Below are 18,402 nucleotides of genomic sequence, written 5' to 3' on the forward strand. Positions count from 1 at the left end.
TTACAGAAAATTAAAGTTTCTAGATTATATTTAGTAATATCTCATCAGTGGTGACTATCTCAATTTGATGTCCATATGGCAGAAATGTACGGTAAAATCAAGCAGTTAGTTAATGTCATGTAATCAAACAGACGGTGAACACTATTAACAGCAATGATTATAATGTTGCGATCAAACTTATAGCATTTATTTATTAACTTATTTATTTATTTAGTAACATATGGCCTTGTCTTTACTTAATTTGATGCAATAATTATGTATTTGTATTTAATGTAACTGACCCCTTTGTAGATTCGTGACTGTTAGAGCAGACTGTTAAAAGTTTTATTTGTACAGTGTGATCTTCAAACATCTCAAAGATTTTACGATTGTTCACCTTTTCACTGATGCACTTTTTAAAAGGACTGTCCTACAAACAGCAGTAATGTTTACAAGAAAAGGTTACAGGAAGTCTGTGATGTCACGAAAGGACAGACAATACAGAGGTGTACAGTATAATCTTGCAGTAGTTTATGAAGGCAAGCCAATCATTCACAGTCTGCTGAGATGATGATGGTTATGTGGATATCTGTCATGCTTCTATGTGAAATGTGTAAGTGTGTAACACATATACTGTATCTAAATGCATTTCTTTAATATTTTTCTTTAATATACAAAGGTAAGTCACCTCCAGTCATTTCTATAATTTCATGTTTTTTTTTTATCTCTGTAGAGAACTTTTCTAAATAATTGTTTTGAACATATTAATATACATTTAATGAGGGCTATATTTCTCTGTTTAATGCAATAGTTTTATTCAAAGAATGTATTACCTTGAACTAAGGATTTTTTAAATCGTTTATGTATTTTTTTGCCTATTGAAAATTTTTTAAACATCTCATAAATTACTTTTGTAAGTCATTATGGGGCTTTAAAAAAAAGTATATATACCTACATTTAACTTTAACATGGTACTCACAATGACAACATTGTTTTCTGAAATATGAGCTTACTGTGTAACACTGTCACATAGATGAAACAACATTGTTTTCTTATTTAGTCGTTTTCCCTCCCTGCAGACCCAACACATTCTAAGGATTTTCATCAACCAGATCCAGTGATGATGGTCTCTGTTGGGGACAATGTCACTCTGCGCTGCTTTTTTCTGATAGATCACACTGATCCAATTACTTGGTACAAGCAAACTTCTGGACACCAACCACAAGCTGTTGCGATGGTGCAGAAATTAGCCAACACTCCTCATTTCTTCGACAACTTTAAATCCTCACGTTTTAGCATTGAGACAGACACAGAAAAATGTCATTTAAGGATTTCAAATGTCACTTCATCGGATGAAGCAATGTATTACTGTGGCTGGAGAAAGTATGAAACTCACTTTGCTGGAGGCACATATTTGGCTTCGAAAGGTTTGTGTTTAATCCTTCAGGAGTAAATTTATTGAATATTCAAATCATGTAGTATACTTGTTAAAATTTCTTACAACCATTATTTTAAGTTGGGGGGGGGGGGTCTCTAGTAAATAATACGGGAAATACTATAATTCTATAATAGTATTTATATACTATAACACTATAACTGTATTTGTTACATATGATTATTTGCAAAATTATAGTCCACATTAATTTCAATTCTAAAATAAGTCATGTGATAAAATGTCTGTTCAGGGTCAAAAAACAACCGATATGAATCCAAGGTGTCTGTTCTTCAACATCCTGAATCAGAGCCTGTCCGGTCTGGAGACACAGTGACCCTGCAGTGCTCTGTGCGGTATGAACACAGCACCACAGATATCAGGATGTTCTGGTTCAGATCTGATTCAGGAAAATCTGTTCCAGAAATCCTCTACACTCATAATCAGTCTAATCATTGTGAGACTGATTCTACACGGAGCTGCACTTTCAAACTGTTTAAGAACATTAGCAGCCAAATGGACACGGGCACTTACTACTGCGCTGTGGTCACCTGTGGAAAAATTCTCTTTGGGAATGGGACACAAATAAATATGGGTAAGTGCGAATTATTTTCTTCTCAGGCTATTTTAATATTTTGTAAGCAACTAAAATTTTTAGTAAAAAAAAAAAAGAAGCTTTTTTTTAATCATAAATGGTTGAGTTGCTCATTTGAAATATTTCTGTATGCGTTCTTTGATGGAGAAAACATCTTTGTTGTATAAAACAGAACCTCTCTACATGCAAATTGACTAAATATTGGAAATGTTTACATTTTAATTAATGTATAACTTTGTATTGATGTAATTCTATTAAATGTTTAATATAAATCCTAAATGTACATCTCTGCAATGGACACAGTACATTCATATACACACAATTTGTTTTATGTTACTGTTCTGCAGTAAAGCCAGTGGATCCTCTGGTGATTATCTTGGGTGTGTTATTGGGCGTTTGTATAATTGTGATCACTGCTCAAGCTGTTTTAAGTCATAAAAAGGAAAGATACTACAATAACAAAGGTAAGCATTTTGATCTAATTTGTCTCCTTAAAATAAACAGGCTTACTTTAATGGGCTTAAATAAAAACCACTCTCTTTGTGGGTAATGTAAATTATATTTAAATGGTTAGCAAAAAAACAGTTCTAAAAAGTTTTAAGAAATTTTCTTCCTGAACTGACATATCAAATGCTGTTTTAGTTATCTGACAAAACATTTTTTTTTTTTTTTTTTACAAAAGCTTCCATTGCAACGTTGCTTTTCTTTCAACCAGAAAAAAGGCTTCAAGACATTGAAAAAGAACATCCCTCGTGTCAGGTGTGCGTCATAAATCAATTTCAATTCAGTCATGTATTTTATGTATAACACAGCCCTGCATCTTGAAAAAAAAAAAAACACAATCTGCTGATTTGCATTAATGAACTAATATTACCTAATTTGATGAAGCCGAGTTTAAAAATATCAGAGACTTTCCATCGCATAGTTTTTCCCCCCACAAAATATGAATGAACATTTTTTAAATATCAAAAGTTTTGGTTTTCATGACAGTATTAATAAAGTATACTTCAAAGAAGTGTTCCAAATGTATCATTTAACTCTGCAAAGGAGTGGAAAAGTATGTTCATGTACTCATTTAATGTCAAAGAAAGTTACATAAACAACATAAACGTTTATAAATAAGCTTTTTCACAAAATTCAAATGTACATGTAAATATACATTTTCTGTTGCTGCTTGAATGTGGTAAAAAATCCACGGATTTAGTAAAATCATTTACATTTTCTTCTGTCTCTGGCCATAATTCTAATCTTGAAACCTTGAGAGTACAATCATAAAAATACATCTGCAGAATCATTCATACCTGTGAAAATCGGCTAAGAATTGAACAAACATAACCTTGTTCAGAAGACGATATGAATCATGTCTTTGTCACAGTTTTTCTGGCGATTAAGGGATCATACAAGACTTTTGTTGCAAGACAAGAATGGTTGCCAAAAACAGAAATGCTATGAAATGCATATCATATTTTGTGAGAAAGTTTGATGTGCTAGAGCAAAACGGGCACCCCAAAATTTCATTTAGCAAATATGATGCTGGGTGGTGTAATTTGCAATTTCATATTATTTAATTTTATTTTAAATTCTTACTTTCTATTCTTCAACAGTACATTTAATATTAAATTAAATTAAATATGACATAAAAAGATTTTTATTTTTTCTTATACATTTTCTTTTAACTGCATCTTTCTGTCATGTGTTACTTCTTAGGACCATGATGCAATGGAGTTGAGTTATACTGCTTTGCATTTTAAGGAGGGAAAAAACAGAAGAGTGCGAAGGAAGGGGGAAACACCTCAAGACAGTGTGTACAGCCAAGTCAATAACCCCCATGAGACTGACCATAGCATAGATGAGTACAGAAGTGTATAGAATTAGGCAGCAAATTTATGGTGATTTATTTACTAACTAGCTACATGTGTCTTTCTGCAAATTCCATCATTGCATCTAATTTTGTAATAAAATTGTGTACATACAACAAATTTGAATTTACACAGTTGTGATTACATTTTTTATTAACTCCCGCCCTCTCACCCCCACAAAATTCATTTTGCAATCCCCATGAAATGGAACATAAAAAGTTGCCAATGCTCATTTATTCAAATTGTAAATTCTACTGAACAAACAATGTTGAATTATCAAATATACAGTACTTATACAGTAATTGTTACAATATGTTATATTAAAGAAATATGGCCAATTTTTTCCTCTTTTTTTGACCAAGATGTTTCATTCTCAAATGATCCTCATTTTATTTGGCATCATTGTCCCCTCAAGCTTCTTGATCTTGATTAGCATCAAAAACTGGATGTGTGACTCTGTAAAAAAAAAAATCTTAGATTTTCATCTGTTAAAATAAAAGCTCTCAGTCTGGTGTGATTTTAATTGATTTTACAGTGATTACAAATTACAGAAGTATGTGTAAGCATCAGCTTGTGGACTGGTTTAGATCACAAGCTCCTCTGAAACTTTTGTTCCTAGAAATCAAAAAAACATATTCTGACTTCACAAACAGAAATTTGGAGAAAAAACAAACAAACAATTACTTTACCTTTACGTCAGACATTTCAATATGGACAGGTATGTGTCCTCTATGCCGCTGACTGGAGATGGAATAAACTGGAGATGAAGCTATAAAAAAGATACATTAATTTAGATTAACAGTGACTGAGGATTGCCTTTCTAACTAATATATATCAACAGTTATTTTGAAAGGTCATTACTTGCAAATATAAGGTTTACTGTATGATGTTGACATAAACAGTGGTTTTATACCTATTATTATCAAATTACATTACATTTTCTACAGTGTTATGAGTTTTGTAAATTTGGTCAATTTACAGATACATCATTTGAGGTTATAGGAGTGCAGAAGAGTATTAAAAAGATATAGATTATATGTAATGTATAATATAAAATATAGCAAAACAGACCCTTTTGTTGTTTAATCCTGATGCACAGACATATGATCCACACGGCACATATTCCAATAATGTTGCACTGAAAGATAATGACTTTGATAAGATAATCTCTCTCTGTTGGATTTAAAGCTGAAAAACAAACAGAACAGTGCAATTAATATTCATTTTCTGACTTAAAATCACTCTTACACGCACACGGAAAAACTTGCAAATGCAAATATATCTGATTTATTTTTGATGTGACTGAGTTTTCAGCTCATAAAACAAGAACTCACCTGTAGAGTTAAAAGATGATACATTTAACGTCAAAAATACTCCATTTCCAAACTCAATATCAAAGAAAATCTCCACTCCACAGTAATAGACCGCCTCGTCCCAGTGACTAATATTAATGATACTAAGAGAAAGTATTTTCTTTGACCTGATGATATTGAAGCGTGTGTTCCTATATCCTTTATGAAAAATGGGATCAGCAACTGCTCCCGCCTTAACAACAGCACATGGCTGCTGGCCTTTGATTTGCTTGTACCAAAACATGTCATACATGCTGTAGTTTTCTGCGAAAAAGCACTGCAGAGTAACGTTGGCACCCGGCTCAAACGGGATAACAGAGTCAGGCTGATGAAGAACTGTGCAGTGAGTAAAATCTGAAATAAAGAAACAAAAGCATTCACACCAGGTTTAAAAGACAAACCACTAACTTAAAATGCATAATGGTATTTTTTTTATACTATTGCTGCTGTCTAAATAAAATATTTTTTGCAGGCTAAAATGTCACTTACATATATTAAGATAAAGTACCACAAATGCCTGGATAATCTGGACAAACATAATTTGTATCACGATAATACATCTGAGACATAAAGTATAACACTGCTGCTGTGGGCTTCCTGTTCTTCCTGTGACAGACCTTTTACCAGACATTGGTCATTATTCAAGGTGTGATGGAGGTGTTAAAGTGAAACCACAAGTTTCCATTCTACGTTCATCTGTGCACCTGTTGCTGTTTTTTCTTTAAATCTAAATTTAAATATTTTCTTTAAAATCTAAAATGAGGACGGTACAGCAGTAGAAGAAATGTTTATCTATTATAGTAACTACTAATAAGGTTTCTTTACCATCCAGCCTGGGACTGCATATGAATTCAATCTATTCATTTGAAATTAAAGTAAGCCCAGTTGCCTCATTGAGAAGAAACAAAGGCTGACAAACCATTATCACATTAAAACATTTTTTTTTTGTATTAAAAAATGCTGCATGCGTTGTAGGTCTTGATAAAAAGTGTGAAAAAATTGCCTTTTGTTCTTTTTTCTGTTACTGTTATGTGTGCGCATATCACAGGCTGTCCATAAATGAAAAAAGTGAAAGTAAAACTGTAAAACTAGGCTGGCCTTTCGTCTTGAGTGGTTTTATTCTGGCTTGCTGGTAATACATATGCTAACACTATCTGTCACGTCTGGGGCAGCTCTGGGGTCAAGCATGCAAATCCTGAGTCATCTAACAGATTTAAAGACAAGAGAGGAGCCGCCATCTGAGAGCTTAAGGAGGCTGTGATGTTCATCTGATGTGGCAGATCTTTCAGTGTTCACTGGCAAAATTATTTCATAATTCATCTGACAATTCTCAGGAAACTTGATAAAGCACAGAAAGTGTTAAAAGCATTTTAGAAGCTATCATCATCTCTTTACGACTTTGCCCATCCAATCTCTAGTGTAATACTTTTAAAAATCACAATCGTATTGTAAGACTAGCCTACAATTTAGTATAGGAATCAGCGTATTATATTCAAATATAGTCAAATCGTTTTTCAACCGTTTTAAATTGAGTGAGTTCTGCTGCCCTCATAAGGTGAGCTTTGAGATTGCAGGTAATGACAAACCTTGTGCTGTTAACCATTTATTGTCACCAAAACATGAGCATTTCAGTCACAACACATACCATTTCAGTTTAAATTGTAAATTTACAACATCGGAACATTAAATTCGCTGGCCTGGATGAAATCAAATTTCAGACATATGATTAAAAAAAAAAGCAACAAACAAAAAAAAACAAACCTACATCACATTAAAGCCTACTTCACAAAAAGGCTAAATCAATAGTAAAATGCATCTATGTTTTGAACTGCTGACAGCAACCAGTTTCTTTGAAGTACATGCTTCTCATGTAACCGCACATATTGCACAGAAATGTGTTCATTGCTAATTTGCATTTAGCCAGAAGATACAGATACCAACCGATAACCAACAGTGAACTCAGATACTAAGAGCAAGCTACTGCACTACTAATGTAACTAATTATCAACCAAAAACTACTATCACTGTCCATTCAAAACTGGTAAACTGTGAGTGAGGTGGTTATACCATAAACCATCCACTAGACTTCAGCTCTTTGACTCTTGTGCTGGGACAGTAGTTCACAAGCATCTTTATAATTTTTTTCCCACTGCAAACTGCAAAACTTTAAATTAAAATATTCAGAAAACTATTCAACATCTGCTTAAATATAAATTACAGACAGATTAAATGAAAATTAAATCAAAAATGCAAAACAATAACAGAGAGAGAGAGAGAGAAAAAATCAGATTATATCATCAATTTTAGCATATGTTTTTGATGAGGTCTAATCTTTTCTAGCGTTTCACAGCAGAGTACACACACTCAGTGGGGTTCACTTCTGTTTGTTCCTCACGCTCTCCTTTGTCTTTGGAAACACTCAGAGAGTATTGTGCAGAGCATTGTCTGTCGTCCGGAACCTACAAGTAAACACAGTATATCTCTCAGTATATCTTATAATGGATATAATAATTACATTATGTATGTTCATAATTCATAATTGTTTTATATGAAATACTTATGAAAGTTGAAAGATCTTATACTCACATGAAAGATCTTTGATAACAAAAATGGTAAATAATAAAAATGTTTGCATGTGCTAAAACTGTACCTGGTCATCTGATTGCTCAGGCTCATTTGCTGTTCCACGACTACACCAGACAGCAATATAATTATCTTAAAAAAGAGGCAAAATAGCATATGATAATTATTGTCATTTTTATTGTAATAACTAATGACATTTATTTTGTAGTGGTAATAAAATAAAAGTTACATACTGTAAAAGTTCTGGCACAAGTCTCTATATCTTGTCATGCAAATGAAGTAGACATTTACAGCAAAAGAAAGCAGTAATGCTTCACAGAGAATTACAATGATAGGAATGTAAAAGTTTCCATAGCAATAACCTGAGACATTTAAAAAAATATGATGTGATTGAAATGATGAAACTAGCTTCATACACACAAAATAATCTTATGACATAGAAAGTTATTACAAAATAAGATGGAAAACTGCTTGAAACAGGAAAAGGGTTTCAAATAAAACACATCCCCTACCTGTCCGACAACATGTCCCAGCATCTGAAACAGAACATAGGTTTATCAAGATAAAATTTTTATCTAAATCTAAATCTATATATATATTACTATGCATACTATATATATATATATATATATATATATATATTTACTATGCATATATATGTAATGCATAGTGCTTATATAGCACAAATATTGTTGCATCTAGAATTCAATTTTTCCTTACCTGTGTCGTTGTTTTCAGAGCCTGAAAAGAAAAAATACTGGCTTTACAAGGAAGTGATTTCTCATGTCGAAAAATGTTTCAGTCATACCGTAACAATATAACCATTATGTTACAATGTTAAATGTACAATATATAACAACTAAATCCTCAGTTTGTTTTCCTTTTAATCCAAAGCATTATAAGATGATACTTACAAACAACGCTCAAAAGCAGAAGAACACAGAAAAGTCTCATATTAAAGATGCGTCGATGTCCAATTCTAAGATAAAACTTGAAGCCCCTCCTTTTTCCACTCTAGATGAAAAGTTTCATAGCATCACATGACTATTAGCTGTATCAGAGTAAAATAATAATTTCTGCAAATCTAATAATAATAATAATTTTTTGTATGACACTAATAACATGCTACTGCTCAATGTGCTAAAGTTCTGTAAATGAAAGGCATGGTTTTTAATGGTCACTTTGTCAAAGGACAGATCAAAACCACAAAAAGGAGGAGTGTTCTTTATGCCTTAACATGAAGGGCATTTTATTTTTAGATGTACAAAAGTATGATATGCATCTGCTGCATGGTCAAAACCATGTAGCACAGCACAAAAAGGCCACAAACACAAAAACACCATATAAATAGAAACTATAAGACTCAATATAGATTCCTCTAAAGAAAATGAAAATGAAATTCTTATTCCTGTCTCAGATGCTTTCTGTTTATTCTTATACTAACATTGGTTAGTAAGTGTATGATGCAAATCAATACTTTTAACTTTTAATACTTATAATTTAAAACAGTATTTTTCAAGTAATCCTGTCTGAAATGCAATTATCATAAAAAAGTATGTTTAAGTCAATTCAAAGAAGCACTTGATGCTAGTCTCTCTTTAAATGCAATCTAAAGCATTTTATTAGCACTATTGTGGTGTGGCTGCTAAACCACTGACAAAAACCGCATAATTTTACCCACTATATTCACAGACAGAAAAAAAAATATCAGCTGTTCCTGTTGCATGCTTTCAAGATAAAAAGCTTGAAAACAGCAAGATATTGATCTATCTCCACACACACACACACACACACACACACACACACACACACACACACATAGTTTAACTTGAATTGAAATAAAGAAATAAAAAACTTTACTTTGAAGACCAATGAACTGAGAGAAATTTAGAGTAATCAACTTTAGTTAACCTTGCAATTATCACATTAAAGATGCCTATAGCTTTACATCTCTACTTGAAATGTACTTGATTTTAGTTTGAGCTCAGAGACTGTTTTATAAAACATTTTTGGTGAAGTATTAATAGTACTTCAAGGCACGATTATTGCACATTGAGTGGTAACACTAATTATGGCCTCTAGATGGCAGCCTAGCTTTTTCTTCTCTATATTACCCTACAATTGTTTTGGCAGGTACTGACAGTCCCTCAATTCACACAATTGATTAATTACATTTAAACAGTCTAACCCCTTTTCTTTTTACTTTTAAAAGTTCAAATGTCCAGTGCTCAGTTAGCGCTCACCTCTGGGGCATTTAGTGTTGCTGGAGAGTTTTTCTTGCCTTTGTCATCCACAGGGAACACAGAGGAAACAGCCTTAAGAACTGTAGCCCCCACTTTGTAACCCCATCCGAATATTAATACCCATCAAATCCTGCTGGGAATATTTCCCTCCTTTCGAAAAGAATAACTTGATTTTCTCATTGCATTCCTCAGCCTGTTGAACTAACAGTGGTCTGAGGCCATGTTAGGGAGGGTGAGGAGAGTCAACAGCCACTGCGGTGGCATCCAACACTCAATTCCCACAGAAAATACGCAAGCTTTCGGGGGTCAAACTGTAAACGCATGGGGGAAAATAAAAAAATTATTTATTTCTTGCAAAAATATCATTAAAATACACTTACATGAGCACCAAAGTAAAAATTGCAGCATGCAATATCTCAGATAAACATGTTGTCACATTTATAGATTTGAATGAGATTTGTATATCGGCTCACAAGGGGTTTCTAAAGACCCTGCTGACTAGCTTTTGGTGGAGTCTTAAAATATATTATCATCAAACAGCAATGCCATGTTTACAGCTCATCTGTAAGTTGAAATTATACACAATGTGTTTGAAATAAAATAGCTTCCTCGACTGTAATTAGCAAACAGTGAGACTGAATTGACAAAGAGTGATCGTACGTTATGTAATACTGCAATCATCAGAAAGCTGAGCTGAATACATACACACAAAGTACCTTTTAATGGTAATACAACAGAAGCCCTTACCCCCTTTCCATTTAGTCATCCATCTATTTTCCCTGACATTTCCTTGCACCATTTCTTCACAATATAATGAACAAAAACAAGAAAAAAAACACCACATCTTTGCTAATTTACTGACAGAATACATTGTAAACAGGGCCACCAGTATGCTTAACACAGATCATCACAGTTTCTCCAAATATAAAATATCTCCGTTCTACTTCCTGTGTAATGCTTGGCTTTTGAATAGCAAAAAGGTCCAAGTATTGTTCTTGTATTGTTAGCACATGCTCGGGTTGCTTTGATACAGTGTTAATTGATTTTGAACTCCGAAGAACCTAAAGGAAAACTGAGGTCCACTGCAGTTCTACTGAGTGTGAGACATTTTCCTTGACCTGAGACATTTCAAGGTAAATGGGCTCCATCAGAACAGTACGGTTGTGGTCCTCGAGTGGTGGCCCTTAGCTCATGAGAACAGAGGCAGCAGCATGGGTTACCTGATGGTAACCTGTTAACACTGGTAATGGAAATGCTGGTGTACTTTTCCCTCCATGTGTGCATGGGAGTGTGTGTGGGTGTGAGTGTGCATGTCTGTGTAGACCTTGGTATAAATCTTTGGTGGACCGCTGAGAGCTGGGGGCCCCATTCCCATTAGTCTCTGGTTGGGCAGGTCAGGGTTGATGCCGCTGGCCGTGCTGGGCTCCTTGTCTGGAATGTGGTGGTCTCGATAGGTCGTCGGCCGGGGAGGCAAAGCGCCCTGGCGTCTGCGGCTGTGGCACAACCAGAGCACGATGGCTCCTACGATGAGTAGGGCAGCAGCTGGGATCCCAATGATCAGTGGCCAGGGAAGACCGGGGCTGATGTGGCGGGGAATGACGTCCTTATCCACCTTGGGATCTGCAAACAAACAGAGGCATTAATTTACTTCTACACTGGGAAAAAAAATCTGGTAAAAATGGCAGCTTTGTTTGCTATAACTTTACCATAAAAATATGCTAGCAACATTTTAGGTTTTACAAATTAATCTTTAAAATAGAGTAAAAAAACGTCTCGGGTTACTTATGTAACCATGGTTCCCTGAGTAGGGAACGAGACACTGCGTCCTCTAGGGGTCGCTATGGGGAACGCCTCGTCGTGACTCGTATCTGAAGCATACATTGAAAAAACACCAACTCGTTGGCCGGCGACAGCCATGACGTCACTACCGGTGCGACTACAGTATAAATCGGTGCCGGGAGCTACACATCATTCACTTCTTCTATCTATAATATAGATATTTAGATATATAGATATAATATATTCTGTGACAGCTTTTGAACCTTTTTTCTTTAGAGTGAAGGCACATAGTGTCATACAAAAGCTTGACACGAAAATAATCCAATAATCATTTATTTAACAACTTAAGAAGTAACATAAACCCTAATGTAACTAATTAGAAAAAAAGAAGAAACAGACTTCCATCAAATGTGAAGTGTCACACAAGGAATTCCAGGAATGTTAATTTACCTTACTGTTTTTCAATTCTAAAAACTAGCTTTAACAAATATTTCACTGTAAAATACATGAAAAGTTAGTCCTTCACAGTATATAGTAAGGGAATTTACAGTGAACCAATTAACAGTTTTTTACAGTCTTTTATCATGAATATTATGATTATTTTACAGTAAATATTAGTGCTGTAAATCCACCTAGATCTGAGGGAGAATTCCAGGAGCTGACCTGAGAGAACGGTGAGGTAGGCGCTGCGAAAGCTGTAGCCCATGGTATTCGCTCCTAGACAGATGTACATTCCAGCATCCTCGTCGCGTGCCTTGACGATGGCCAGCTTGTTGAGGTAGGAACCGTCAGGTCTGGACCACACGTCCCCAGTGGGCAGCACCACGAAGTGCTGGCCTCCTACCTCCAGAGTGGAGTTATAACGCCCCTCTGTGCCTGGGTCAACTCGCTTCAGCCATTGTATCACAGGCTTTACATCACTGTGGACTTTACATTGGAAGGAAGCTGTTCCACCAAACTCCACAGTCGTGTTGACAGGATGGGTACCTGTCAGAATGGGCTTGGAGTTGGTACGCTCTGTGAAGAAAACAAACTGAAAACTTAAAAGCAGTCTGAATATTTTGTCTAAACTAACATGAGATTACTTATGCACATCACATTTGTAACTGATTAAGGTATAATGGTAAACAGAAACAGTGGCTGGAATCATGACATACTGAATACTTATTGAGTCGAGGTGCTAATGCATAGCATAAGTTCAAGTCTGGCCCGCAACATTTTTTGATAAATTTGATATTCCACCAATCCTTTTCTGTCATCTTCAAACTATCCATATCCATAAACATGGCAAAACATTTTATCATTTAAAATATATATTTGTACAAGATTTAAAATATTTATTTATATTTTATTTTATATAATTTATATATTATTAACAAATATATTCAAATATATGTTGTATATAATTTAAAATACTGAATGTAATGGCAAAGAAATGCTAAGAATTTTTCAAGAAAAAATATTCACAAAAAATATACTGTAGATATATTATTTAAAATTAAGTCCAACATATTTAGACAAGCAAGTCTTTGCAAATCTTTGCATTGGATAACAAAATATCAAAATTATTATAAAATATTATTATTAATATTATTAAAAATATAGCAAACCACAAAAATAAATTTGTTAGAATTTAATGTAAAATATATATAATATATATAAATAAAATGTAAAATATATATTATTATTATTATTATATTAATATTATGTCAATTGATAATATATATATATATAAATTATTAACAAACATATTCTATTGCTAAACTATCTTTGGCTTCCAAACTCACCAATTACATCCACTTTGTAGGTGGCATTGATATGGCCAGCTGCATTGGAGACATGACAGGTGTATTTGGCACTGTCCTGAGGTTGCAGGTTCTTCAGAGTCAGTGTCCACTGTGGTCGTTTACTCTGGTGAGGGCTGGGCAGCTGGTCATGGTCCTTCCACCATGTAATGACGGGTGTTGGATTGCCACTGGCCAGACACTTGAGACGCACCGAGCTGCCGACAGGCTGCTCTAGCACACGCCTGCGCATCTTTGTGGGCTGAGTGAAGCGTGGCTTCACTGCGGAGGAAATAAAACATTTACAACATGAGGTTACGGCTGGATGACAAAACATATTCTGTTAGGTAGTCCCACAGCAGTGATGAAATGAACTGTTTTAAGCTCTTTAAGGACGCGGGCACAGACACGGCCCATGCTGATGACCTCATGCATTGAGTAATGTGGAGTGAAAGATGAGGAGGGTGTGTATCAGATGCTTACCCCATGGCTCTCCGGTAGGGTCCTGCAGGGTAAGATCTGCGTTAGGTTCTGCTGCGTCTGGCGGAGGCTGGTTCTGAGTCACAGCTGCATCATCTGCAAGACACGATCCAAAGTAATGAATCATGAGAAATATTTGCTGTTATGATTTTCAGCATGCTTCCTTTTCAAATAAGCAATAGGAATTGTGGAGGAAACTGATTTTTAGAAATGAATCATTGTGCATTTCTACCTAACTGTAACATTAAAATATACAATGGCTTTTAAAGTATTTAGAAAATTAAACCTAATATAAAAAATGCATGAATATCTTTGCATTTGACACAATATCAAACAAAGTGGTGAACTGTGGTGAACTGACTTTACATAATTATTGAAAAAATCTCAAAATAATGTCTGGGAAAAAATGCAGTATTGTTTCCAGTTGCCACTTATAATATTGTTAAATGTGAATTAAGAGATTCATTTTATTTTATAAGATGTTCTCTAATGCTGAAAACCTTTAAAACTAACATGTAAAAATATTTTATATTTTATCTATAAAGACTTGCTGACAAATGATTTCAGGCAAATCTCTGCTACTCAGGGAGCAATTGAAATGTCAGCTTGTTTCAGTGTTAATGGATTCAATTCAATATGAAAATGTTTCATTTTTTAAAGCATAAGTGAAACCACTGAAACTTGTTTAAGCACCCCAGTCGAACTCGTCAATTGAAAAATCCTCATGATCTCAGGCATACTTTAAAGGAAAGTTTAGATATTGGTCCATAAATCAGCGGTCAGATGTTTCTCTAGCAATATGAGCTCTTTCATCTTCATACCCACTATTAATGCCTGCAAATGGTGTCATGTAAATCATGTTAAATGAGCGGGTCAATGCAAAGGCCAACACTTGGTGAGATTTATTTGCAGTGCTTTGAGAGCCAACAGAACCCCTCTGCGCCTCTGCTTCACTTGGAGATCAGTGGACTGTGAGGTGTGTGAAGGATTTTGTGTTTTCGGAACCGGTGACGTTTCAGAACTCCATGGGAACGATAACCAGGCCAAACCGACGTATTATTTTAGAGGGCTTTGTGCGCTGGGGGTGAACAAACACTGCTATATTGTTTCTTCTCTCCGGTTTCCACACTGTTTAAGACACAACACCCTGTTGACTTAACCCTGGACAGGAAACCAATTAACTGACTTTAACCTAAACTGTGCAGACAGAGCTGAGAGCCCTGCTTTGTTTGGGATGAATTTCTCTGGCTTGGCTCACGGGAATGCACAGAGAACCCTCTCACTTCCCTGAATCCACAGCAGACGGATCGTCGGCACACACAAGTGTGTACATGAACCCAGCACAACATCTTTATGTACACAACATTACTTATTCTGAGCAATCCCAAATCAACAAGCCATGAATCAACACTGGCAACAAATGGTTCTCACATGGCTAGGTGATGAAACTACTTAATAAAATGCCTTATGAATACTTTCCATAATTCGGTTCAGCCAGCGTCATCTGTGCTTGGTACAGCTAGTACTTCACTTAGGAAGAAAAAGTGAAACAAACATCATATAAGGTTGCTGTTCCCCCTTAAATGACGCAGAGTTTAAAGCCTACAGCAGTGTCACTATGATTGGTACCAATATTTGGATACCATATAAATTGCTTGGTGTTATTATAAAATGTAAAATAAAATTCTATCAATAAATGGTAAAAACAAAACAAAAAAAACTTCCAGTTGCTACCATTGGTTAGTAGATCTTTTTAAAATATTATATAATTTTTTTAAAAAACAAAAACAAACATATTCTTTAAGTACATAAAATATATAAAATATATATAAGAAAATAGTTTTTCGTTCAAATAAATGATTAAAATTTGGGGTGGGAATGATTTTTTCATGTTTTTTAAGGACGTCTCACGCTCAAAAAGGCTACATTTATTTTATCCCCCCCAAAAAAAATGCAGTAAAAAAAGCAATATTGTATTTTTTTTTATAATTTTGATTTGATTTATATTTTAATATAGTTTAAAATAATTCCTGTAATGTCAAAGCTGAGCTGTTTTATTATCATTTTTAATTCTTTCATATTATTTTTTTTCTTTCATTTTATTGTCATATGTTTTATTCTGTCCAAAAAATAAAATAAAATAAAATAAAAAATCTTACTGCTTTTGAATCATAGTGCATGTCCACATTACTGAACAGGACGATCAGCTAGGAAAGCCTTCAAACTCTCTGTCTCTCTTTCTATAGTTTTTGCTGTCCCGAGGCTGTGTATAGCTGCTTTGGAGTAAAGCACTGCACCTTTGTCCCTGCTAAGCCTCATATGCTGAGCACAGGCCTTGCATGTTCAACACAGACAACCAGGCCAAAGCAAGCAGAAGTGTTTTCACCAGGCTTCAGTCCATTGTTACCTTTGGCCCTGGGGTGCAGGAGCAAAAGTAAGCCATTGCTGCTCTATTCAGCGGCAGCAGAGTGGAATCAGCGGAGCTTTATGTGGACTAAAGTAGTCTTACTGAGAGCCCGACCCCAGACTCCCTGTTCTCTGGTCTGTGAAGGGTTGAGCTCTCTAAACAGGTGTCCAAAAGACAGGTTCTTCCTGACAGGGCATTCCTGTATGGCTTTATGGATATTACTATGCATGCTACTCATGGAATCAATTCACAGTTCCCCTACTCTCAGTGATGTTTTTGCACCATTAGGACAGGAAAATAGCGGAAAAGGAGCTCTGAAGTTTTGAAGGACAGGGGGCTCCTTTTCCTCTGCAGCCCCATAGAGATACATTCAAAGAGGGGGCTGCTTAAAGAAGGAGGGTTTGGTCCAGAGAGGTCCACATGCAGCCCCGCAGCTCAACTTACAAATGATCTTCATGTGGACTGCGTGTTAATAAGGCTCACATATTATTTTTTCCAACTGGGAAGAAGTTGAAAGCTGTGCCTTCAAAAAGGTTCATTCTCCATTCATACCTGTGTGAGCAAACATACATTCCTGTAGATTTGTCATGGAGAGCTCCACATGCTTGGAAAAAAAATCAAAGCAAAACAAACATGGAGTAGAAAGCGGACTGAAACGTTTCTACTGATTTTCAGCGACATCTAAATAAAATAAACATCAAAGGAAAAAAGGCCTTGTTACCTTTTTTCAATCAAAGACGTAATGAAGATTGAAGATTGTGGAGAAACTTACTGAGTCGTTTGACTGAGAGTGATGCTGTGTTTTTAAGGTTATAGCCTATCACTAACTAAAACCATGTCTGTTCCTGTAAATCAAAGGAAAACTCTGCCAATGCTGTTAACTATAGTGGGATTACAGTACTCACGAAGTTCCATAAGGATGGAAAAGGTATGAACTGATCGGCTACATGTTGCACTTTTGAATGCTTTCCAGTTCTTTTGAGCTCTTCCAATCATTTTGTTCTTGATGAAAACATTAAAGAGCTCTAATCTTTCTTGAAAGAAGCGTGGTTATGTGTTTTCATGTATTCAAATGTATTCAAAAATACTGGAGTGAGATGAGAGGGAAATACAAAAGAATAGACTGAGCTGTTATAAAAGCAAGTGCTTATTCTTGCCAATAAAAAAAAAAATTCAAATCAGATGGATAATGTAGGTAAGCTTTCATGCTTTTAAGCATATGATCTGGTTCCTCCATTTTTGTTAGCTTTACACATACACCTCATTTCAGTTTGTATATTTGGCATATCTCTATGCGCTGACTGAAGAGGCAAATGAGAGACTGTTGGTTGATTCACAGCAGGGAAAGACAGAGAGAAGCAGAGGCGAAAGGGTAATTAGAAGTCTCCTTGTATCTTTTATAGGGCCATAAGTGGTTTGCAGCAACAGTCGTATGGAGACCCGGGAGGAAATTGTCCAAACCTAACGTGCCCGTGTTCTTTTCTTCTCTGTTGTGAGTGGAGTGGGTCCGGAGCATCCTGCAGAGGGCCCGGCCCAGCCTCTGGCCCCTCTAATGAGGTGGATGAAAGGCCCTTTAATATGGCTCTGATGAAGGTGGGTAATTTGCATCCTTTTAGTTTAATTAAAGCCTTTGCTCCCCCTGCAGCTCAAAGAAGGCTCAGTTGTATGCCATGAAACCAAAGCCATGATGTGATTAGGTTCTGGTTTAAACTGCACATAGAAGGAAAGGCAGGGTGGGCATGAGATGCATCATAAAGTACTAGTCAAAATATTTAGTGCATTTACTGGATGCTATAATTTGACATAAAGTGGGGTCTAAACGTCTGAGAGCCTTTTTTCAATGTTCTATTTTAATATTTTTTAAATGCAAATTATACACTACTGTTCAAAGTTTGGGGCCAGTTAGATT

The 18,402-nt window shown here is 35.3% G+C and overlaps 2 protein-coding genes across 2 annotated transcripts in view; one reads left to right on the forward strand and one right to left on the reverse strand.

Moving 5' to 3' along the window:
* The first annotated feature begins 549 nt into the window (after window positions 1–549).
* nitr13 (novel immune-type receptor 13) lies at window positions 550–3,875 on the forward strand. The gene is made up of 6 exons (XM_016282866.1): window positions 550–592; window positions 1,059–1,406; window positions 1,665–2,006; window positions 2,354–2,491; window positions 2,737–2,765; window positions 3,714–3,875. Exons 1-6 carry the CDS (start codon window positions 550–552, stop codon window positions 3,873–3,875), a joined length of 1,062 nt encoding a protein of 353 aa, XP_016138352.1.
* Window positions 3,876–10,370: 6,495 nt separating this feature from the next.
* fgfrl1b (fibroblast growth factor receptor like 1b) overlaps window positions 10,371–18,402 on the reverse strand; it is a 34,088-nt gene continuing 26,056 nt past the window's right edge. Inside the window, exons 4-7 of the mRNA XM_016282869.1 lie at window positions 14,090–14,182; window positions 13,610–13,888; window positions 12,486–12,839; window positions 10,371–11,663 (exon numbers count right to left, since the gene is read on the reverse strand). Of these exons, the coding sequence (XP_016138355.1) occupies window positions 11,278–11,663; window positions 12,486–12,839; window positions 13,610–13,888; window positions 14,090–14,182 (1,112 nt within the window). The 3' untranslated portion in view covers window positions 10,371–11,277. The remainder of the gene's footprint in view (window positions 11,664–12,485; window positions 12,840–13,609; window positions 13,889–14,089; window positions 14,183–18,402) is intronic.

Source organism: Sinocyclocheilus grahami, unplaced genomic scaffold (assembly GCF_001515645.1).
Source record: "Sinocyclocheilus grahami isolate Dianchi unplaced genomic scaffold, SAMN03320097.WGS_v1.1 scaffold167.1, whole genome shotgun sequence".
Classification (NCBI taxonomy): Eukaryota; Metazoa; Chordata; class Actinopteri; order Cypriniformes; family Cyprinidae; genus Sinocyclocheilus; species Sinocyclocheilus grahami.